The following is a 26,297-nucleotide window of genomic DNA, read 5'->3' as shown; positions in this document are numbered from 1 at the left end:
GAGGAAAGCCATAAACTGTTTCTGATGATCAAAGATCTTGAGACATTTAAACAAATCAAAATCCCTCACCTAATACTGTATCTAAAAGCAGAAATTTTTTTTTCCTGAGACTTTCACTTAAACTATTCTCTATGTAATGATTTCTATTTTTGTCATAGATTTGTTATTTTAAAAAATAAAATCCAAGCTATTTATTAAATAAAATGAAAACCCTCCATCACCCATCTCCCCATATCCTGATGCTATTTTATGGAGTTAACAAGTTTGAACAGCTTTTTTTATTTATTTAACTACTTATCTACCTGTTTCTTTATTTGCTGCTGTTTAAATAATGCACTTCTATCTCTTGAGCTACCAGTTTAGATCACATTTGTTGACTGTTCGTAGTAAAATTTGAGTGACTGATACCCTTACACAACTCCCCTCTCTATTGCCCATCCTTAAGTACCTCTCAATTAAAAAAAAAAAATATATATATATATATAATTGTTTATAATTTAGCAGAGTTTTTGGTATTTACATTCACTTCAGTGGATAAATTAACATTTCTGCTTTTGTTCCTAGATTCCTTCTAATAGTGTCACACCAGTACAAAAAACAACTGCATGTTTATGGCTACTGAATATTATTCCCTTCAGATTCATCCAAGAAGCATAACTGGATTCCCAGAGAAGGAATAAATATAATTATTAAAACTCTGCTTTTTAAAGGATAATTAAACAACTAGGGTCTGCTTTCTTCTACAGTTGCTTTCAAAATTTCTTCATTTCTTCTAGGTCATATGTATTTGCCAAAGTTACTCTTCTCATATTGGATATGCTTTTCAAAAAAACATTTTGCTGGATTATATCTAGAATAATTCATACATAAGCTGTGTAGACACCAGATTTTCTGAACCAAATTTATTTTTAACCTTACATTGATTGATAGTTTGGCTGGTTCTATAATGGTAAGTTTAAAATACTTTTCCCCCAGAAAGTCTTGACTCACTGCCTTCTAGAATCTAGGAAGGCATATGAGGTCCAATTTTCATTACTTATAGGATTAGTTTCCCAACCTCTTCCCCAAAAAAAATCTCTTAGAAATTTCTCTTGGTTAGAAAATTGTATTAAGATAAGTGGTTCTTTCAGTTTTAAGAACTGCCTATCTTTAGTTTGTGAAATTTTTCTTCTGTTAATTTTGTAGATCATTTCTTCTCCTGCTTGTTCTCTTTTTCTCAGACACTTATTTGATATATTATAGGAATTCTGGGTGTATGCTCAATGTGTTCTAACTGTTCCTCATGCTTTCCTTTTTTTTTTACTTTTTGCCTTTTATTTTACCCTCCAGATTATTACTTTGGTCTTTAGCCCTAGCCACCTCATATTGAAGATGTTCAGCTTTTTTTTTTCATGCTCCTAATTTTTATCTCTAGGGTCATTTTCTTATCTTCTGATTAACCTTTGATCTTTTCCACAGCTACCATACACGTGTGCATATGTATATGTTCAATATTCTCTTGATTATTTCTTAGAATGCTAATTAAAATTCTGTTTTTTAAAAATTATCTTATATTTTCTGAATCTCTTTTGGCTTTGTTTTTTAGTGTGTGTGTGTGTGTGTGTGTGCGTGTGTGTGTGTGTGTTTTCCTTTTAAATTACACTATTGGTTCTCTTCTGCTATCATGACATCTTTGGCTGTTGATGTATGATTATAATTAAAGAGCCAGGTTGATTCATAAGGATTACTGGTAGGTTGCATTTTCTTGGATGGATGGGCAGACTATGGACCTGTATAAATTAGTTTCACCAGACTGACTTCTCTTAAAGACTTGTCTCATGGATATAGACAAGTGAGCAGACTGAGGACCTATCCCTAGAGAAACTTATGCTAAAAGTGTAGAAATTTATCATATTTCTATCCTAGAAGCTGCATTTCCTATTTTCCACCTGTCTATGTCTCTCTGGAATAAAATTACTTTAAATTCTACTGTTTTCTTTTGAATGCCTCGTCCCCATACTAGAAGCATAAGATAATTCCACATCAGATAAGCCCTATTTTTCAGAGGAGAATTTTGTACTTTTAACCTACATTCTCTCTTCATTTGGGCTCCCCTCATAGCTCAGTTGGTAGAGAATCCGCCTGCAATGCAGGAAACCCCAGTTCAATTCCTGGGTCAGGAAGATCCCCTGGAGAAGGGATAGGCTACCCACTCCAGTATTCTTGGGCTTCCCTTGTGGCTCAGCTGGTAATGAATCCACCTGCAATGTGGGAGACCTGGGTTTGATCCCTGGGTTGGGAAGATCCCCTGGAGAAGGGAAAGGCTACACACTCCAGTATTCTGGCCTGGAGAATTCCATGGGCTGTATAGTCAAGGGGTTGCAGAGTCGGACATGACTGAGTGACTTTCACTTTCACTCTCTTCATTTAAGGAGAATTGAAGGATCAACTAGCCCATCTATTTTAAAATTAATCTTTTAAAATAAATTTCCTGATGGCCCCTCCAAGGCCTGTTTCAAGTCCTTATGTTAACTTTAGGTTTATAAATTTATTGAGATTTTTGTAGTGATAATAATTTGTATCTCTTGAGCTGTGCTTTCCTTCTTTTAATTTCTCTATGAATCAGATTCATTCAACGTTTATTTTTCAGGATTTTCTCAAATTGTTTTACCTAATGTTGGCTCCAAAAATACATAGACATACCCTGTTTTACTGGTCTTTATTTCATTCAAGTTGCAGATACTGCATTTTTTAGAAACTGAAGGTTTGTGGCAACCCGTATCAAACAAGTAAATCGGCACCATTTTTCCAACAGTAATTTCTCATTTCATGTCTCTGTGTCTCATTTTCGTAATTTTTGCAATATTTTAAACTTTTTCACTATTATTTTTTATGGTGATCTATGATGTTACTTTTTTCATTGTCTTACATCATGAACTACATCTGCATAAGACAGTCAATTTATATAGATACATGTATGTGTCTGACCCCTTCATGGATCACACTCTTGTCGTGACGAAGGGGCTTGTGTAACTCAGTGAAGCAAACCATGCCATGCAGGGTCACCCAAGAAGGACAGGTCATTAGTAAAGGACAGGTCATAGTAAAGAGTTCTACCAAACATGGCACACTGGAGGAGGAAATAGCAAACCACTCCAATAATCCTGCTTTGAGAGTCCTGTAAGCAGTATGAAAAAAGGCAAAAAGATATGACATCAGAAGATGAGCCCCTGAGGTCAGAAGATTTCCAATATGTTACTGCGGAAGGAAGGACAATTACTAATAGAGCCAGAAAAAATGAAGCAGGTGAGCAAAAGCAGAAATGACACTCAGTTGTGGACATGTCTGGTGGTGAAAGTCAGGTCCAATGTTGCAAAGAACAATATTGCATAGGAATCTGGAATGTTAGGTTCATGAATCAAAATAAATTGGACACAGTCAAGCAGGAGAAGGCAAAATTGAATATTGATGACTTAGGAATCAATGAAACAAATGGACAGGAACAGACAAATTTAATTCAGATGACCATTATATCTACTACTGTGGGCAAGAATCACTTAGAAGAAATGAGTAGTCCTCATAGTCAGCAAAGAGTCCAAAATGCAGTACTTGGGTTAAATCCCCAAAATTATTTGGTTGTGTCCAAGGCAAACCATTTAACAATAAAGTAACCCAAGTCTATGCCCCAATCATTGATGATGAAGAATCTGAAGTTGACCAGTTCTATGAAGACCAACAGCACCTTCTAGAACTAAGACCAAAAAAAGTGCTGTTTTCATCATAGGGGGATTGGAATGCAAAAGTACAAGGTGAAGAAATACCAGAATAAAAGGAAAGTTTGGCCTTAGAGTAAAAAATGAAGTAGAGGAAAGGCTAACAGAGTTTTCTCAAGAGAATATGCTAGTCACAGCAAACACCCTTTTTCCAACAACTCAAGAGATGACTCTACACATGGGCATCGCCAGGAGGTCAATACTGAAATCAGATTGATTATGTTCTTTGCAGTCAAAGATGGAGAAGCTCTATGTAGTCAGGAAAAACAAGACCTGGGGCTGAATGTGGCTCATATCAAGAGCTCCCTATATCAAGATTCAGGCTTAAATTGAAGAAAGTTGGGAAAACCTTAGGCCATTCATGTATGATCTAAGCCAAATCCCTTACAGTGGGTGTAATGAATAGATTGAAAGGATTAGATCTAGTAGACAGAATACCTAAAGAACTATGGATGTAGGTTCATAACATTGTACAGGAGGCAGTGACTAAAATCATACCAAAGAAAAGGAAATGCAAGAAGACAAAGTGGTTGTCTGAGGCTTTACAAATATTGGAGAAAAGAAAGAGAAGTGAAAGGCAAGGGAGAAAGGGAAAGATATACCCAACTGAATGCAGACTTCTAGAGAATAGCAAGGAGAGATAAGAATGCCTCCTTAAATGAACAAAACACATAAATAGAGAAAAACAATAGAATAGGAAGGACTGGAGAGCTTTTCAATAAAACTGGAGATATCAAAGGAACATTTCATGTAAGGATGGGCATGATAAAGGACAGAAATGGTAAGAACATAACAGAAGCAGAAGAGATTAAGAGGTAGCAAGAATACACAGAACTATACCCAAAAAAATAAAAAAGGTCTTAATGATAACCACAATTGGTGGTCACTCACCTAGAGCAAGACATCCTGTAGCGTTAACTCAAGTGGGCATTAGAAAGCATTATTATAAACAAAGCTAGTGGAGGTGATGGAATTCCAGTTGAGTTATTTCAAATCCTAAAAGATGATGCTGTTAAAGTGCTGTACTCAATGTTTCAGCCAATTTGGAAACCTCAGCACTGCCACATGGAACTGCAAAATGTCAGTTTGCATTCCAATCCCAAAGAATGTCAATGCAAAGAATGTTCAAACTACTGTATAATTGTGCTCATTTCACATGTTAGCACATTTATGCTTAAAATCCTTCAAACTAGGCTTCAGCAGTGTGTGAACTGAGAATTTCCAGATGTACAAACTGGATTTAGAAAAGGTAGAGTAATCGGAGATCAAATTGTCAATATTCGTTGGATCATGGAGAAAGCAAGGGAGTAGAGAAAAATATCTACCTCTGCTTCATTGACTGCACTAAACCCTATGACAGTGTGGATCACAACAAATGGTGGAAAATTCTTAAAGAGATGGGAGTACCAGACCACTTCACCTGTCTCCTAATAAACCTGTATGCAGGTCAAGAAACAACAGATAAGACCAGATATGGAACAACTAATTGGTTCAATATTGGCAAAGAGTATGACAAGGCTGTAAATTGCTACCATGTTTATTTAACTTATATGCAGAGTACATCATAGGAAATGCTGGGCTGGATGAATCACAAGCTGGAATCAAGACTGAGAGAAATATCAACAATCTCAGATATGCAATGATACCACTCTAATGGCAGAAAGTAAAAAGGAACTAACAAGCTTCTTGATGAGGATGAAAGAGGAGAATGAAAAAGCTGGCTTGAAACTCAACATTAAAAAATTAAGATCATGACATCCAGTAAATTTCACGTCAAACAGGGGGAAAAGAGGAAGCAGTAACAGATTGTATTTTCTTAGACTCCAAAATCACTGTGGATGGTGACTCCAGCCATGAAATAAAAAGATGCTTGCTCCTTTGAAGGAAAGCTATGACAAACCTTGACAGCATGTTAAAAAGCAGAGACATCATTTTTCCAATAAAGGTCTGAACAGTCAAAGCTATGATTTTTCCAGAAGTCATGTATAGATTTGAGAATTGGACCATAAAAAAGGCTGTTTGTTGAAGAATCAATGCTTTTGAATTGCGGTGTGAGAAAAGTCTCTTGAGAGTCCCTTGGACTGCAATGAGAACAAACCAATCAATCTTAAAGGAAATCAACTCTGAATATTCATTGGAAAGATTGTTGCTGAAGCCAAAGCTCCAATACTTTGTCCACCTGATGGGATAAGCCAACTTACTGGAGAAAACTCTGATGCTAGGAAGGATTGAAGGCAAAAGGAAAAGGGGGTGGAAGAGGATGAAATGGTTAGATAGCATCATCAACTCAATGTATATGAATTTGAGTAGACTTTGGGAGACAGTGGAGGCCAGAGGAGCCTGGTGTGCTGCCATTCACGGGGTGGCAGTCAGAGAGGATTTAGCGACTCAACAATAATAATATGTCTGACTGCTTCACCTACAAGGTCGGCTATTCTCCTGTTTTTTTCCCTTCTCCTTGGACTTTCCTATTCCATAAGACACAACAATACTGAAATTAGGCCAATTAATAATCTTATAATGGCCTCTACATGATCAAGTGAAAGGAAGAGTTGCAAATCTCTCACTTTAAATCAAGCTAGAAATACAATACTTTGGCCACCTGATGGGATAAGCCAACTTATTGGAAAAGACCCTAATGCTGGGAAAGATTGAAGGCAGGAGGAGGACAAGATGGTAGAGGATGAAATGGTTGGATGGCATCACCAACTCAATGGACACGAGTTTGAGCAAAGTCTGGGAGATAGTGAAGGACAGGGAAACCTGGTGTGGTGGTGCAGTGCATGGGGTTGCAAAGAGTCAGACATGAATGAATGACTGAACAACAACAAGAAATATAAACCTAGCGAGGAAGGCGTGTCAAAAGTCTAGACAGGTCAAAAGTAGGTCTCTTATGCTAAACAATTAGCCAAGTTTCGAATGAAACAGAAAAATTCTTGAAGGAAATTAAAATGCTACTCCAGTGGATATATAAATGAAAAGAAAGTGAAACAGCCTAATTACTGATAGGGAAAAAGTTTTTGTGGCCTCCATAGAAAATCAAATTAGCCACAACATTCCCTTAAACCAAGGCCTAAGTCAGAGTAAGTTTCTAACTCTCTTATATTCATTTAATACTCAGACAAGTAAGGAAGCTGCAGAAGGGAAGTTTGAAGATAGCACAGGCTGGTGCATGAGGTGTAAGGAGAGAAGTCATCTCCATAAAATCAAGTGCAAGGTGAAGCACCAAGTACTGATGTAGAAATGGTAGTAATTTATTCTGAAGATCCATCTAAGACAATTAATAAAGGTGGCTACATAAAAAAAATAAAAACACACACATTTTCAGTGTAGACAAAACAACCTTATATTGGAAAATGTCATCTAGGTCTTTCATAACTAGAGACATGAAGTCAATGCCTGTCTTCAAAGCTTCAAAGCACATACTGACTCTCTTGTTAAGTACTAATGCAGTTGGTGACTTTAATTTGAAGCCAATGCTCATTTGCCATTATAAAAATCCTTAAGAATTATGCTAAATTTACTCTGCCTGTGCTCCATAAATAGAACAAAGTCTGGATGACAGAAAATCTGTTTACAGCATGGTTTATTGAATATTAAGCAGATTATAGAGACCCACTGCTCAGAAACAAAGATTCCTTTGAAAATATTACTGCTCATTGACAATAAACCCGGTCACCCAAGAGCTCTGATGGAGATGTACAATGATTATTATGTTAATTAATGTTATTTTCTTGCCTGCTAACACAACATCCACTCTGCAACCCATGAATCAAGGAAATATTTTGAGTTTAAAGTCTTATTACCTGACTTCCCTGGTGGCTCAGACAGTAAAGTGTCTGCCTACAATGTGGGAGACCCGGGTTCTATCCCTGGGTCAGGAATATCCTCTGGAAAAGGAAAAAGCAACCCGCTTCCAGTACTCTTGCCTGGAAAATCCCGTGGACGGAGGAGCCTGGTAGTCTACAGTCCATGGGGTTGCAAAGAGTCGGACACGACTGAGTGACTTAACTTTCACTTTCAAGTCTTATTATTTAAGAAATATATTTTATATAAAAATATAACCACAATGAGGTGCCATTTCATGCCAGTCAGAATGGCTGCTATCCAAAAGTCTATAAGCAATAAATGCTGGAGAGGGGGTGGAGAAAAGGGAACCCTCTTACACTGTTGGTTAGAATGCAAACTAGTACAGCCACTATAGAGAACAATGTGGAGATTCCTTAAAAAACTGGAAATAAAACTGCCACATGACTCAGCAATCCCACTGTTGGGCATACACACTGAGGAAACCAGAATTGTAACAGACACGTGTACCCCAATGCTCATCGCAGCACTGTTTATAACAGCCAGGACATGGAAACAACCTAGATGTCCATCAGCAGATGAATGGATAAGAAAGCTGTGGTACATATACACAATGCAGTATTACTCAGCCATTAAAAGGGATACATTTGAATCAGTTCTAATGAGGTGGATGAAACTGGAGCCTATTATACAGAGTGAAGTAAGCCAGAAAGAAAAACACCAATACAGTACAATAACACATATATATGGAATTTAGAAAGATGGTAAGGATAATCCTGTATGCGAGACAGCAAAAGAGACACAGATGTATAGAGCAGTCTTTGGACTCTGTGGGAGAGGGCGAGAGTGGGATGATTTGGGAGAATGGCATTGAAACATGTATATTATCATATATGAAACAAATCGACAGTCCAGGTTCAATGCATGATACAGGATGCTCGGGGCTGGTGCACTGGGATGACCTTGAGGGATGGGATAGGGAGGGAGGTGGGAGGGGTGTTCAGGATGGGGAACACATGTACACCTGTGGCAGATTCATGTCAATGTATGGCAAAACCACTACAATACTGTAAAGAAATTAGCCTCCAATTAAAATAAATAAATTTATATTTAAAAAAATAAATCTATTTAATGACGCTATAGCTGCCATAGATAATAATTCTTCTGATGCATCTGGAAAAAACAAATTGATGAGCTTCTGAAAAGGACCACCATAGATACCATCAAGAACATTCATGATTTATGGGAATAGGTCAAAACACCAACATTGAGAGGAGTATGGAAGAAGTTGGTTCCAGTTCTCATAGAAGAATTGGAGGTGTCCAAGACTTCAGTGGAGAAAACAGCTAGAGATGAGGTGGATATAGCAAGAGCAGTTAAATTAGAAGTGGGGCCTGTCTTTGACTTTGGTACTGAAACTAAATCCTTGTATACTCAAGAATCTTCACAGCTTGTATTGGACATATTTTCTTTTTAGGACTGAAGGAAAATTCTCCCACTTTTGAGTCATTCTTTTATGCCATTTCTATAAAATTGCATGTGATTTTATAAATGCTTTTAAAAGATGTTGTTTTATAAATATTTAATATTCTGCTATTTTGATTCTGAATTGTAAATGTCAAGTACTCTGTTTTGGGGTTTTTTATGTTATACTTTGTTAAAAAGGAAAAAAATGTAATTTTTTTAGTCATGTACATGACTAAATTTAATGTACTGAAAATAAAAATTAAGAAAAAAAAAAAAAACAGAAATGGAGCCTGAAGGGGTGAATGAATTGCTGCACTCTTACAATAAAACTTTAAAGGCTAAGGAGTTGTTTCCTATGGATGAGCAAAGAGAGTGGTTTCTTAAATAGGATCTGGTCTTAGTAAAGATGCTGTGAAGCTTGTTGAACTGACAGCAAAAGATTTAGAATATTACATAAATTCAATTGATAAAACACCAGTAGGGTTTGAGAGGATTGACCCCCATTTTGAAAGAAGTTCTACCCTGGATTAAATGCTATCAAACAGCATTGAAAGGAAGAGCCAGTCAATGAGGCAAATTTCACTGCTGTCTTATTTTAAGAAATTGCCATAGCCTACCCCCCAACTTTCATCAGCCACTACCTTGATCATCCAGCAGCCCTTAGCATCAAGGCAAGACCTTCTACCAGCCAAAAGACATGATTAGCCCAAGGCTCAGATGACAGCATTTTTTAGCCATAAAATATTTTTAATTAAGTAATAAACATTTTTTTAGATATGACAATATTGCAAAGATAATAGTCTATAGTATAAACAGAACCTTTATAGGCACTGGGAAACAGAAAAAAACAAACAAACAAACAAAAATCTAGGTGACATGCTTTATTGTGTTATTTGCTTTATTGTGGTGGTCTGGAACTAAATCCACAATATCTCAGAAAAGGTAATGATCTCTCTGTCTCCCTCCACCTCTCCCTCCTTTCTGTCTCCCATCTCTCTTTTCTTCCTTTATTTTAGTTTCCTTTTCTTTCCTTCTTTTTTTCATTTCATTATCACCTTAGAGGAAATATATATATATATATATATATATATATATATATATACATATTTGTGGCAGGTAATATCTTGAACCAGAAACCAGACTATTTTTTAATATTTCTTTAAATGATGCACATAAGTCTGCTTTGCATTTGCCTTAAATAGCCTGGAATTTATACTAATATTTGGTTAACTATTTCTCTGCACTATGAGGTGGATGGTACCAATCCATGTGATACTGCATTTAGAGATTGTAAAAAACTTCCCAACATAAAAATGGATATATGGTTACAGCCAAAAGGAACTATTTGCTTGCAATCTGCTCTTCCTGGCACCCTGTGTGCTCCATGAGATATAAGCAGCTACTGAATCATGGAAAATGCAATTTGAAGTTACATAAGTAAATTAGTCACTGCATTCTGTACCATCAACAGTCTGGGCTGTCATTAAAGTTCTGCCTATAGAGAAAAAAATAAGTCTATTTGTATGGCATTCCTGCTAAACATTTTGAAATAAAGTCTTGGTCACTATATCTCAGAAAATATTCACATTTGGGTCTAAATCAAATCTAGTTCTCCAGCATTTCAAAGATATTAAGAAAGCTAAACCATTTTAGTGAGATATGCAAGCTTGAAGGCTAAATTCCCAGGTTGACTATTTAAGTGTTAATTAATAATTTATTGTAATGGACATAGAAAATTCAAATTTTTATAAACTCAATTTCAATTAAAAAAGAGAGAGATGGAGGTGCAAATCTCACCAATAGCCAAATGCTTAAATTAAGTAGCCCCAAACCACACAGCTTCCTCTAAGCCACCCCAAAAAGTGGGATCATGGAATCTAGGCTAGGTTCATTGCGCAAATATTTCTTTTTGTCATCTAATAAAATAGGTACCCCTACAATGAGTTTCCTTACATGTCTAAGTTGGTAATATTTTGCAGCGGTAATATTTTGCAGCAGTAATATGCAAAACGAATGGGGGAATAAAAAGTAGTAAGCCTGGCTAAGGCAGTCTTCTCTAGAAGGGCTACTTAACAGACTTGCTTACATTGTGCCTTGGGGCTTCCCGGGTGGTGGTACTGGTAAAATACCTGCCTCCCAGTGCAGGAGACATAAGAGAGGTGAGTTCGATCCCTGGGTTGAGAAAATCCCCTGGATTGAGCCACTAGGATTTTCCCAACCCATGGGATACTGGAGGAGGGCGTAGCAACCCACTCGAGTATTCTTGCCTGGAGAATCCCATGAACATAGGAGCCTGGCGGGCTACAGTCCATGGGGTTGCACAGAGTCAGACAGGATCAAAGCAACTTAGCACACACAGTGTGCCTTAGAATCTCCTTAATTTCATTTCTTTCTTCTATATCTTCACAAGTATATCATTTTTACTGAGTGTATAAAGTGTGTGTTAGTCACTCAGTCATGTCTGACTCTCTGTGACCCATGGACTCTCTGTCCATGGAATTTTCCAGGCAAGATCACTGGAGTGGGTTGCCATTCTCTTCTCCAGGGGATCTGCCCAACCCAGGGATCGAACTCGGGTCTCCCGCATTGCAGGGCAAATTCTTAACAGACTGAGCCACTAGGAAATGCATAAATGAGCTACCATAAATGTTTTCCTTTCCAGCCTTTTTTGTTTCTCTTTTTTTTTTAATTTTTTTTCTTTCAGAGTTGGTTGTAACAAGCTGGTATGATTAATCTTGATTAGACAGAATTTCCCATAATACCTGAAATTGTTCTGTAACGTGGGACACTGTGAAACCTTTAAAGGAATCAGCTTCAAATGACTGTAAGTGAACAAGGAAAGAAAACTCTGTAAAGTTAATGATAATTGCAGACACACAAGATGGATACTGATCACTGTTTTCCTTCCTTTCTTTCCACAGAAATGGAGAAAAAGTTAGGAGACAGTTATGGTTGGTCTGATCTCTGAAAATTACTTCCATTGCTGTCTAGGTTATATTGACACTCTTACCCCAGGTTTTAAGGCTGTTCTTTTCTCATCTGTATTACTTCTCAAAGCAGGGACTTTATATTATTGTTTTCAGAACCACCTCGCACAGCTCTTGTTAGAGTTATTCACTTTTCAGTTTTAACCCAAGTATTTCAGCAACCGCTTTCTGATGACACTTGCCTTTCTTCTAGTATTTTCTGCTGAATATATGAAAGCAGTTACATATTGCCTCAGAGCAACAACACTCTCTTCTCTCCCTAGTCCTGAAGATTCTTGCGTCTGTTTTTAACTTCTGTAATCTTGTATGATTTACCCTCAGGCAAGCCCCTGTGTTTGAAAAAGCACATCTGGTTGGGATGCTCCAGAGACATGGTCTAAATGGCTGGAGAAATTAATGCAATTATCTGGATAATTTTAAATGCATTTAATCATTAAACAAATATTTCTGGAGAACCCATTCCAAGCCCAGTTTTATGCTAGGTGTCAAGGATATGATAGTGAACAAGATAAAATATGATTTCTGCCCTCATGAAATACAGCCAACTTCTATTGATTGCCTATTATGTGCTAAATACATCTTGTGACTCATAGTATGTAACTCTCAGCAAAACTACCATGCTTATGTGTGTGTGCTGAGTCACTTCAGTAGTGTCCAACTCTTTGCCACCCTGTGGACTGTAGCCTGCCAGACTCCTCTGTCCATGAGGTTCTCCAGGCAAGAATCCTGGAGTGGGTTGCCGTGCCCTCCTCAAAACTACCATGAGGTATCTATTAATACAAAAACATACCATAATGAGATGAGAGGATTTTTTAAGTCAATCACCTTCCTGCCCTTTCCTAGATGGTATGAAGTCAAGTCTGCTTTAGTTTGTGAGTAGGGCTGGGCACAGATGGCAGGCGAATGCTTCATGTTGCTTTATATCTGGGTTTGCATTCTCCAGGGAATGCATTGCTATCGGCACAAATGGAGCCGCTTCACCGCATTTGCTCAGCTAATTCAGCAGAGCTTAAGAATCTGAACCCACATCCTCCCACTCCAAAGTTCACACTCTTCCTGTCTCCACTCATCCACCTCTGCACCCCTGCACTCTTCTGCTCTTATCAACAGATTGAGTGAAAGCATAAGGGAGATGCTTTTGTCATGCAAAAAGCATCTGGGAAAACAACATAAATTCTCCTTTGATTTGTGCATTTTAGACAGAACTAAGGACAACTTTAAGAATTCCTTCTTATATTTCTCCCTAAATATTTAGCAGTCCTATATCACAATAAGTGATACTGACAAAAACTTTGAAAGAAATGCATTTGGCCCATCATTCAAGGAAAAATATTTTTCAGGAAAAAAAAGTTATAATGGAAATCACAATATGATCACTATATAAGGTTACCATTATGTCATACTCTAACTTAAATAATAAAATAATAATCAAGCATTTTTATTATTATATTAGGTTATTAATGTGCAAGGAAGGCACTCCATTCCCTCATTCAATAGGCATTTGTTGAGAGCATATTACACGAATGTAATGTATAATGTTAAGAGATGTATTCATTCAGATACACACCAGACAGACACGAGTGGCCCTCCATGAACTAATAAAGGGTGACATTTGAAGGTGAGAAGAGGAAATAGAGAGGTGAATGTGAGTAGATGGAGGGGTCTAACATGACACCAGGTTTCTGACTTAGGCTACTAGATAGAGGCTGCACGACTCATCCTGGTGAAGGAAGAAAGGCTGGTTCAGGATATATGGGCTGTTTGACATTTTGGAGCTTTATTTTCTTTCCTGTCTCTAGGGTGTTTTGTTTTGTTTCCACCCTCTGCTCTGGTTGAAGCACTGTGCTCCTTGGAGCTTGGCAGTGTCATAACCTTTGTCTGATTATCTAGGCTTTATGAACCCAATTAGAGATGGTAAAATATGTATTTAAGAGATTTCTGCCATCCTAACAACTCTAGACCACCCTTGAGTATTCTCTTCCTGACTATTACATTAATTATATTTTTAATTTTGGTCTTTTCAACCTAATTATGAAAGTTCACATTGGTCCCTGTCCATGCCTCAATGTCTCCTCCCCTCCCTTCAGGCTGATTTTTATAGAAAACAAAAAAGTGTACTTAAACTATGATTTAGGAGAATGCAGCACTAGGTACAAAGCTAATAAATGATGTCACTAAAATATATTAGGAAAAAATATGATTCATCTCGATTTCAAAATCTGAAAGAAAAAGAATGTGGATTCATGTCAATGTATGGCAAAACCAATACAGTATTATAAAGTAAAATAAAGTAAAAAAAAATGTGGGGAAATTTAAGTGATGTTTTGTCATTGAATGGAGATATACTTTAGAGAGCTTTTTGTCCTCATGAATGCTACAAAAATCCCTTTATAACTTGATTTTACTCAGAGGTTTTCTAAAACATCTGTTTAAATTATTCAACTACTTTTGCTTTTTATTCCTACTTCTGTAATAATTTCAGAGAGACCTATGTGGCTAGATGGGTTTTCTCCTATAGATATGTCTCCATGAAACAGAATTCAATGCATAGCATGTTAGTGTTAGCAGCTCAGCTGTGTCTGACTCTTTGCAACCCTGACTGTAACCCATCAGGCTCCTCTGTCCATGGAATTTTCCAGGCAAGAATACTGGAGTGGGTTGTCATTTCCAGTATTCAAAGCATACTGGAAGAAATTTTGCTCTTCTGCTATCTTCCACATTATAAATTCTGTGTCACAGGATACATAGCTCTCTTTTGGCTTTCTCATCTTACATCTGACTCCTCACCATCTCCCCCTGCCCTTGAGCCTGATTTTCTCCTGCCCTTGAGCCTGGCACTTGCTGGAGCTGGCAGGCGTCAGACAGCATCGGCTGGGAGCCAGGCTGGGAAGGCTCTGGGAAGCAGACTGACATGGCTCAATAATTAGCACAATGCTGGACACAATGCTCAATAAGGATCTGCTGAATTAATGGCTGTATATGCTGCCTGACTGTTGCGAACACTTCAAGCCGATAATGTGGAGTTAACTGGCTGAGCATTATAAATGAGAGTGGAGAACTGACCCACTCTTTGGTCTTCCAAAGTCAATAAAACTTAGAGAAAGCCTGCCTTTAGAGATATAAATGTTTTATTCACTTTTAATATCTATATCAGTAATTTTAGTAATGCAAAAAAAATAAAGTTTCAAACATTTTGTGTATTGTTTTGAATAATTAGAGATACTTTGACAGAGAATAGCAGGAAGCAAATTCGAATGTGAAGTGTTAGGATGACACATAAGTGTATTATACAAAATACTTCAGTAGTAAATCTCAGCTACTTATCATATAATCGTTCTTGATGTAGAGCTGGTCTAAATTAAGCATCTCCAAGCCTAACTAAACAATTTGAGCACTTTCCAATGTTCTGAAAACTCTTAAAATTAGTGTTTCCTCCTGATTGCTTCAGTCATCTCCACATTCAATCATATTATCTATACAAATAAATTCCAATTAGCATATTTTATAAATTGGTCTTACATTGTGCTTCTTTGACTTACTATGATTCCACAGAGCTAAAAGAGGAAAAGGAATTCTGGCTAGCTAGTATTCAGTCATCTCTCTGGAGGCACTGATACATCCATAAGTATGTACACCAACTCCAGGTTCTTGGATGGAGTGGTACAAGCCCCATAGTCCCCGCAGCACTGGGCAGGCTCCACCCCCTGACTTGTTCATTGTGTCCATTTCATCCTGAAACGTCTCTTACTGTCTCCACCACTGCTCCTCAGGGGACAGCTGCAACTCTGCAGAATTTCTGATCTGAGATTCAGTGGTCTTTTTTTTTTTTTTTTTCAATTACCTTAAAAAAAAAAAAACTTTGTATGATCCATGTTTGAATCACTATGAAGGTGTTCAATAGCTTGATATAGGACCATGATTTTATTTATTCTAAAAATCAAGTCACTGAAAGAGTTCTCTGAATAGAAATAACATCTTATATGCCCTTATATTTGCTTCCCCAAGCCCTTGAAGTCACAACATGAAAAGTAAAAGCAGGCTGTCATTTATAAAATGTAAAGGGAGTGAAAGCAAAAAAAAAAAAAAAAGAAAGTGGGAGTTAGATGTCAGAGCTCAGGAGATTTTGTTTGGTTATATATATATTGTTGGGCTTCCCTGGTGGCTCAGTGGTAAAGAATTTGCGTTCCAGTGCAGAAGACAAAGGTTCAATCCCTGATCGGGGAAGATTCCACATGTTGTGGACCGACTGGGTTCCCCCTACGCCACAACTATTGAGCCTGTGCTCTAGAGTCCAGCAGCCACAACTACTGAGGTCCACGTGCCCAGAGCCTGTGCTCTGAAACAAGGGAAGCCACCACAATGAGAGGTCTGCTACCGCAGCTAGATAGTAGCCCCTACTCACGGCAACTAAAGAAGAGTCCGAGCAACAACAAAGACCCAGCACAGCGGAAAAAAGTTTGTTGTCCACAAGAAAGCAAAATAAACTATCTCTGGCTTTCTCTAGGTAAAACAATATATTTTAAAAAGAAGTATATATTCAAACACAAATATAAGTACCACTTAAATTGATGTTATTAATAATTCACATAATGTGGACATTTCCAGACCCTGAAAAATGTTTTTCCCGACTAGTCCAACTAACCATGTCCAAACAGATCTAATAAACTTTGAGAGACACAAATTTCTTCCTAAGTAAAATGTACAAGTTTGATCCTAATAGATTCCCATCTGCATATGCCAAAATATAATGTTTTCTAGTTGTTAGGTTTAGAGCCCCAAACTGTCTTACTTTACTTTCCTGCCATTTTCAAGGACTTCCATCAGATCAGTCAAGAAAGGTCACAGGTCTGGAACCCACGGCCAAGCTGCTCTATTTACTGGTGCATTTGCTGAAGTACGTTTTTTATCTTTCAAAGTTGAAGACCATATTGATTGAGTAAGGGATGAATGCTCATACTAATGAGCTCTCCATGCTCTTGTTGAGTATTTTTCCCGTGAACTAGTTGAAATTTTAAGAGTTACGCAGGACCTTACTTGGAATGTTAGAACCCAGGGAATAAAATCGCCACTCCCGCTCCCACCGCAGATGTTTTGACTTCCTCATGACTTCAAATGATGGAGAATGGAACAATCTTTACATCTTTACACCAAGAGAAGAACTTTCTTGTATACAATTAAGACTGAAGAGCTATCCCTTTAGAACGGTAGCATTTGTCTTTGTTTTATAAGCTGTCTGTCTCCAGCACACCACCCAAACCTTGAATTCATGGTTAACATTAATCCTCTGCTTTTTTATACATAGATACATATACATCCAGTTCAGCATGCATTTCCTTTCAAATACAGATGTTCTTTACATGCAGTGTTTTATATGGAGAAGTTTATGGAAGATTAGTAACAAAATAAAATGATTTTTGAAAATTCAAATGATCTTCAACTTCTAAAAATATATAAACTGTATTATATAATTATCCATTGCTTCTTAAACCCTCCCCACCACCCTCCACATATGGAAAAATGATAAGAATGGAGACTAAAGAGACATAGTAAGATGTTTCAGATTGAACTAAGCCATTTAATTTCTTTGTATTGTTGAAGCTTGCTTCTATAATTAAAACCATCATGATTATTAAGAAATAGCTTTCTTTCAGAGTCACATTAGAACCAGAAAAGGAGGCATTTGTCATGTATTGAGATACCTCTGGCATAGCTCACTCCTCTGAGTCATATCTGCCCTTTCTCCCTTTCTCTTTTCACATTTGGAAAACAACATCTATGTTAGTTGATAACAGAGCTGGAAGAAAGGACCAAGAAAGTGATGTGAGCTCTGTCAATCTTCAACCTTGCCAAGGAAAACACATTAAAGTGTTTTTCATGGAAAATCAGCTTCAGTCTACAAATATTCAGAGCAAAGTGGCCTTGAATATATATAACACACCAGGATTCTTGGAAGAAGATAAGTGAGCCAAAGAGAAAGAAGGGGAAACATCCTAAAGGAAGAAATTAAATCCAGGAAAACGACTGGCAAATTCATTTCTTACCTTTTCTGCTGACTGGGCTGTACCAAAAAAGATGGGGATGAAAGCTAACCAAATGATGCAGGTGGTATACATGGTGAATCCAATAGGTTTGGCTTCATTGAAAGTCTCTGGAACTCCTCTTGTTTTAATGGCATAGACAGTACAAGTAACCATCAAGAGAATACTGTACCCCAGTGAACAAATGAGCGAGAGATCAGAGATGTCACACTTGAGCACTCCTCTGGCGTTCTCCGGATCTAGAGTCCTCTGTTCTCCGTAGTCTATGATAATGTGTGGTGGGTCCACAACAAACCAGACACACACTCCCAGGAGCTGGATGGAGATCAGGCTGAAGGTGATCACCAGCTGGGATGCAGGACTGATAAACTTAGGTGCTGTGACAGATTTCTTCCCCTGCTCAAATATTCGGTGGATTCGGTTTGTTTTGGTCAGGAGCGCTGCATAGCTGAAACACATGCCGAGTCCTAGGAAGATCCGCCGGAAGGAGCAGATGATGGTATCTGGTGCTGCAATCATCAAAAAGGTGATTGAATAACAGAGAAAAATCCCCGTGAGGAGCACGTAACTAAGTTCGCGGCCTGAAGCCCGCACGATAGGCGTGTCGTTATAGCGGACAAAGGTCACGATCACAAAGGTGGTGGCGATGATTCCCAAGATGGCGACGAACACGGGCACCACCGCCCAGGGAGAATGCCACTCGAGTTTGATGATGGGGATAAGCTGGCAGCCTGTGCGGTTGACGTTGGGTCTCTGATCCAAAGGGCAGAGCTCACAGGACAGCTCATCTACCTGGTAGTTGTAACCTTCACAGCGCTCGCAGTGCCAGCAGCAAGGGACTCCTTTCACCGTCTTCTTCCTCTCACCGGGCTTACAGGGCAGGCTGCAGACCGACGCTGGGTGAGTGTGCTCTCTATTGGCCCACTGCATGTCTTCCACCTGTGGGTATAAAATATTAATGAGCCTTCCGTTTTCCCCCCATTTATAATATCCTAATCCTAGCCACAGGTTTGTAATAAATCACTGAATACTGACAGGACAGTTTACCATAATAAAAGCCTAGAGTTTCTTTCCCTGACTTTATGAAAGTATTAAATGATTGGGGCCAATAAATCATTCACATCATCAACTTGATGAGTGTCATTAGTTTCCATTTACCTCCTTGATTTTGACCAATCTGACATTTGGAGAAAGATGCATTGATCCAAACAGCTTTAAAATGGGGGAAAAAAAAAGTCCCATGGAAAGGAACCTGTTAGAGCTAAACTCAGATATAAATGCCCTGAAATACTGGCTAGGATATAAATACACATATAAACAATGAATCAAATCTTTCTACCATATTTGGGGAAATTCAAATCTCACTGTGTCAATTTTGAAAGGAAATGGCAAAACTAGCTGCTTTAATCTCTGACACTCCTCATGTGTCCATAGCGACAACTATATGAATGGTTTTGCCTCTGTTTAACATTCAGATTCACTTATTCCCCTCAGCCTTGCATTTTCACACTGTGGAAAAGACCATGCTGAGTGAGACAGCTTGATGATGATGTTTCCATTGAACAAAAGTAGGCTTAAAGCAGTGAAATTGATACAAATGAGTGAGATTCCCCTAGAAGGATTTCTGTGTCAAGGCCTTAGGGTTCTATCTCACTCTTTTGAATTAGACCATAGAATACCTCTATTAAAACAAAAGTGTTATTTCAAAGGAAATTTGCCAGTCATTGACCCCTTACCTTAAATTGCTTTACTAAAGGTTCTGGACCCAATTCCAATGTGGGGGGCAGGGCAAAAGGGGTTTCCTAAACCACAAAGAAATTCTGGAGCACTAGCTGTTTGTTCTGTAAGTCAAATCAATTCTGACACCATCTACCTGGAAATGGCATCGAATCTCACAAATGCTATAGGAAAAAAACCAGAAATTATGGATCAACAATTTATTATGACAAGCAGCTTCTATATAAAAGGTAAGCTCTATGAACAGAGTGATTTTGCTCATTGATGTGGACAAACAATGATGGACACTCAGTTCATCCTCAAATATTTATTGAATTTGTGAGGAAGGAAGAATGTAAGGGGTACCCCTGAGGTAGAAGGAGCCAACTTGAAAGTGCTGAGATCTGGAAATAAAGGATTGCTCAAAGAGGCACAGAGATAAGAGCTGAAGGAATGTTTAAAACAAAACAAAATGAAAAACTATTCTTCCAAGACCAGCTTTACAAAAAGCCAAAAGAAAAATCACCATATCCTGTGATAGCCTGGCTCCAAGATGCCCCCCAATAACTTTACCTCCTGGAATCCTGCACTCAAGGAGTTCTCTCCCACTTTAAATGGGCTGATTTGTGTAAACAATAATATATTCCAGAAATGCTGGCATGTGGTTTCTGAGGTTAGGTCATCAGTGACATTTTGGCTTGTGTCTTGTTCTCTCTTGGATTGCTCACTTCAGGGAAATAATTAAATTATCATGAGAGTTCTCCAGCAGCTCCATGGAAAGGAACTGAGGCCTCCCGCCAACAACCAGCACCCGCCTCCCAGGCATGTGAGGGTGTCACCCAGAAAGTGAATTGTCTGGTCCCAGGCAAGCCTTCGGACGACTGCAGCCCCAGCTGACACCTTGACCACAAACTCATGAGAGACCCTGAGCCAGAAAAACCCAGCTAAGCTGCTTCTGAATTTCCAATCTACAGGAACTATGAGAGCTAGTGTTTTCTTGTCTTAAGTTGCTAAATATGGAGTTACTATACAGTGATGGAAAACTAATGCAACTCAAGTTTAGCTTTCTTACCCATTCTGTGAATACCACCAGTATAGCAGTCTATTGAAAATCTATTGAGAAGGTAGTGACAACGAACTATCTTTTACCAAAATATGCCCCCCAAGTTGTCTACTGTCAGTAGTATTCTATCATCACTCTTAAGACTGCCGCCCCTGTGGGAACCATGTGGCTGAGATTGTTTTCATAAATATAACTACTGCTTAAGGATGCTTTCCTTTCTTGACTGTGGTGTGAATAGTGGAGAGCAGAGAATTGTAGCCTAAGCTCAACATTTGCAGAGGGCCATCAAATCTACCTCAGGTGAAGTGGAGAATTCATGCATGTTTAATTTCAAATATCCTCCCTTGAGAAAGTAGATGGTACTTCATGTGTCCTAAGGGCACTCAAGATTATTAGTTCTACCTTGTCTGTTCACCACAAAGGAAAAGCAATCTATCATAACCCTGTTAATTTTCTATTAGCTTTTAATGATTTAGAGAAGTTATTTTATTTATGTATAAGATTCCATTAGGCAAGAAAAAGTTAAATTGAAAGTGGCTTCTCTCAAAAATATTGAAAAAAATGAAATGCTCCACTGAGTGGCTAAAATATTGATTTTATACCCTAATGGACTCTTATAAGATAATAAAATATGTTTTGTGAAGGTTGTTTCAAAGCTAATTATTGTCAAATCAAAATTGCATTTTGTTTGGGGCTTCTATAGATTTATAATATTACTGTTGAAGAAAATGACAGTAAAAAAAAATTCTCAGACACATTAAACTTCAAATTTGGTAGAGACCTTAAAGGTCAACTTGTCTAACCACATGTCTGATTCTTTAATTCTCAAAGCATTTTATTTTCTAGAAGGAAATGACTTATTAACAAAGAAATATACTCAATCAGATAGGCCTCGTTACAGAAGATAAATATTCATCATTATAAGCTAAGCATTACATTTTTCTTGATCAGTTTTTTGAATACTCAACTAGTAAAAAAATGTTTTCATAAATAAAAATTGAAGTTATAAGATAATGAAAATACCACATCTTTTAACAACTATAAATTTTCTTTAAGTAAAAAACAATGTAGTCATGAAATGTGTGTGACATTTCATGATATAATGGAGAAAACTATGTATGATTCAGTAAACATGTTAAAAATACATGACTGCATTTCATCAAGGAATCTATTATGTATAACTGTACTGTGTTTAGATACCATAGTTGAAGTCTGGGAACCAACTAATATCCACCCCAAAGAGGAACAAATAGCAAACACTTAAGTCAGGTACTTGTAAATATATTAGTATTTGAGACAAAATTTATTTTAGATATGATGCCAAATTAAAAATAATACTAATTGAGATTAGTGATATTAATAGAAATTAAACTTCTTATTTTCCACAACTATACTATAAAACACAAAGATCAAATATAGCATCTTTCATAATGAGTAAAAATATTTTAAAATAGATCTTCCTCTCCTTTGGCATTATTCTGATATTAGGATATTTGTGTCTAAAACATGTGTTTTAACAAATGGATAATAGTTATATTGATAGATCTTCCAGAGATAAAACCTTAGCCCATTCCTGTCTTGACAATGTTCACCAACAGTGATTCATTCTATAGGCCCCAATCCAGTTCATTTTATAGAATATGAGCTATCAACCAGCTTCTGTTGTCAAATTCTATTATTAATGCAGACAAATGCATCAACGACCACAAAACCGAAACTTTCTGAGTGTGCCTACATTTTTTAATCTTTAATCTTCCCAGACATAAATTAAAGATATTATTTTTTATAAAGTAATTTTCTTCTGTGTAGTTCTAATAGCTCCTGATAAAAGGGCTACAAAAATATTTCCCAATTAAAGGTCCCACTGTAATTAATCATTTTCAGTAGGCACTACAAAATTCTCACTCAATTTAATACCTCTATTACAGTGTTTTTTCCCCACACATTAAGTTGTATCTTCAATGTTATGATTACTATACATGTGGGAAAATTTTAAATATAACACAAAGATAATTGATATCTAGTCATACCATTCTTAATTAGCTCTTTTCATCTTGCTTTATAAATAAGCATAGTATTAATAATCATTTTGATGACTACTTTGCCACTCCAGTATTCAAAAACCCATTTCTTCATCTGACTTATGTAACAACATAATGCAATCATTTCCAGTGAAACTGGACATTTTCTCAAAGGTTTGCTTGTTAATTTCCAAATAATCAACAGGTTTAACAAGTGTATTTAATTAGGATGAGTATGTAAAATCAGTATTTAAAATGTTAAAATTTGGTTATATATTTTGTGAAGCATATGGTTTTGCTAATGCAACTCAAAGTTTATCAATATATTACTTTATATATTCATATTTATAAATGTTTATATATAAATATATATTGCTTCCTTAATATCCATCCTTTCTTTTGGGTCATGCAATGCTTTCTACTTCTATTCATAGTGGTAAGTAGGTTTAGTGTCCTTTGTAAATCTAGTATGTGTGTATGATCCCCAGATTGAAGTCACAGTTTTGTGTGATGTTACAGCTCTACATAACCTCTAAAAATGTAAATACTCCTCCTATTTAAAAAGACTATTTTAAAGTAATTAAAATTTTACTTACAATAGCATTAAAAATAAAATACTTAGGAATATACTTAACTAGTAAAGTGTAATATTTTTAACTTAAAGCTACAAAATATCATTTTAAGAAAGTTAAAGAAATAAATGAACAGAAATCCGAAGTTCATGGATCAGAAGACTGAACATTGCCAAGATGGAAATACTCACAAAACTAATCAACAGATTTGACATAATCTCTATTAAAATGTCTTCTGACTTCTTTGAAGAAATTGATTAATTGATCCTAAAATTCATAGGGGAATATAAGGGACCAAGAATAGACAAAATGATCTTAAAAGAGTGAAGTTGGAGAATTTACACTTCTTGATTTTAAAACTTCCTACAAAGCTACAGTAATCAAGCAGCATGATACTGGAACAAAGAAAGACTAATCAATGAAAGAAAATTGAGAGCTCAGAAATAATCTATTATATATAAGGTCAACTGATTTTTTTACAAAGCTGGCAAGAAAATTCAATGGAGAAAAAAATAGTCTTTTCAATAATGGTTCTGGCACAAGACATGTCACCAAAAGAATAAGCAACAAAGTTAAATAAATCAGACTTCATCAATCTTAAATACTTTCATAATTCAACAGATACCATTAGGAGAGTGAAAAAACAACCCACAGAGTGGGCAAAAATATTTCTAACTCATATATCTGATAAGGAACTCATATCATAATATATATTTTTAAACTCTTAGAATTAAACTGTTAAAAAAGCATGCAATCCAATTAAAAAATAAGTAAAAGAAATGTAGAGACATTTCTCAAAAAAAGAGATATGAGTGGTTAATAAGCACAGAGAAAGATGTTTAACATCATTAGTCAACATAGAAATGCAAAACAAAACCATAGTATCCACTAGGATGGTCATAATAAAAAACACAGATAGTGTCAAGTTTTATTGAAGATATGGAGAAATTAAAACTCTTTATATTATTGGTGGCAATGTAAAATGGTACAGCTATTTTGGATAGCAGTTTGGCACTTCCTTGAAAAGTTAAACATAGAATTGCCATATGACCTAGCAATTCTACTCCTAAATCATTTCAGTCTAAGAAAACTGGAGACATATGCTCACACAAAAATGTATACATGAATTTCATAACAGCATTAGTCATTATAGCAAAAAAGCAGAAAAAATCCAGTTCCATTAAAGAAATGTGCTTTATCTATTCAATCAAATATTAAAAATAAATAAAAAGAAACAAAGTAATAATATATGCTATGAAATAAATGAACCTTGAAAATATGCTAAGTGAAAGAAATCAGTCAAAAAGACCAGTGTGTAATTTTAATTTATATGTACTGTCCAGAATAAGCAAAGGCATATACAGCCAGTAGATTTTTGACGGCCAGCAGTTAAGGAGAGAACGGAATAGAGAGGATTTCTTGGGAGGTGATAAAAATAGTCTAAAATTAGTGGCAATGGATAACATGACTCTCTGACTGTACTAAAAACCACTGAATTATGTACTTTAAAAAGGGCAAACTTTATGGTATTTGAATTATCTCAATAAAGCTGTTATTTTTTAAATATGCAAACTATGTTGATACAGTCAGGAAGAATTAACATTCAGTACTTCATTTGCTGTATAAAAAAACATATTGCATACCCACTCTGTTTGAGACACAAGACTCAACACGAGAATTCAACAGTGACCAAGACATGGTCCCTGGCCTCCAGAGTCAGTGAAGGTGGGGAAAGAGATAAGCAGAGAGCCAGTCGCAGCTCAGTATTAGACTCCCTAAGAAAGAAAAGCAGGGAGGAAGTGGTGCTGCTAGCAGAGGATTCAGCAGGGGCACTCAGCCTGGGTTTTGGGGATGTGTGGACAGCAGCCTGAAGGCTTTATAGGAGATAAACCATCAGGAACAGGAATCCCAAGAAGGCATCAAGCCAAAAAAATAATAATAATAATTAAAATTCAGGGGTGAGAAGCCATAACAAACTGGAGAAACTAAAGATAAAACAAATAGCAAAAATACAGATTAAAACACTGGGTGGAGTGGCAAGAGGTAGGCTAAGGAAGAGAGGAAATGCAAGATCATTTTAAAAGAAACTTATAAGCCATTGAGATGAGTTTGGATGTTATGTTGAAAGTGGTAGTTGGGGTCCTCTGAAGGGACAAAGAAAAAGGCAAAAAGGTTGTCTGAGGAAACCTTAATAATAGCTATGAAAAGAAGAGAAATGAAAGGCAAAGGAGAAAAGGAAAGATAAACCCATTTGAATGCAGGGTTCCAAAGAATAGAAAGGAGAGATTAGAAAGCCTTCCTTGGTGATCAATGTAAAGAAATAGAAGAAAACGATAGAATGAGAAAGACTAGAGATCTCTTCGAAAATTAGAGATACCAATGGAACATTTCATGCAAAGATGGACACAATAAACGACAGAAATGAGATGGACATAACAGAAGCAGAAGATATTAAGAAGAGGTGGCAAGAATACACAGAACTGTACAAAAAAGATCTTCAAGATCCAGATAATCACAATGGTGTGATCACTCACCTAGAGGTAGACATCCTGGAATGCGAAGTCAAGTGGGCCTCAGGAAGCGTCACAATGAACAAAGCTAGTGGAGGTGATGGAATTCCACTTGAGCTATTTCAAAACCTAAAAGATGATGCTGTGAAAGTGCTGCACTCAATATGCCAGCAAATTTGGAAAACTCAGCAGTGGCCACAGGACTTAAAAAGGTCAGTTTTCATTCCAGTCCCAAAGAAAGGCAATGGCAAAGAATGTTCAAACTACTGCACAATAACACTCATCTCACACGTTAGCAAACTAGTGCTCAAAATTCTCCAAGCCAGGCTTTAACAGTACATGAACCATGAACTTATGTTCAAGC

General features: G+C 36.9%; 1 protein-coding gene across 1 annotated transcript in view; it reads right to left on the bottom strand.

The window, feature by feature from the left end:
* GRM8 (glutamate metabotropic receptor 8) overlaps window positions 1–26,297 on the bottom strand; it is an 880,134-nt gene that overhangs the window by 96,771 nt on the left and 757,066 nt on the right. Inside the window, exon 9 of the mRNA XM_018046971.1 lies at window positions 18,055–18,990. Within this exon, the coding sequence (XP_017902460.1) occupies window positions 18,055–18,990 (936 nt within the window). The remainder of the gene's footprint in view (window positions 1–18,054; window positions 18,991–26,297) is intronic.

The sequence above is a fragment of the Capra hircus genome, chromosome 4, assembly GCF_001704415.2.
Source record: "Capra hircus breed San Clemente chromosome 4, ASM170441v1, whole genome shotgun sequence".
Lineage (NCBI taxonomy): Eukaryota > Metazoa > Chordata > Mammalia > Artiodactyla > Bovidae > Capra > Capra hircus.
Note: the sequence above shows the minus strand (reverse complement) of the source record. Positions and strands in the feature narration are given on the sequence as shown.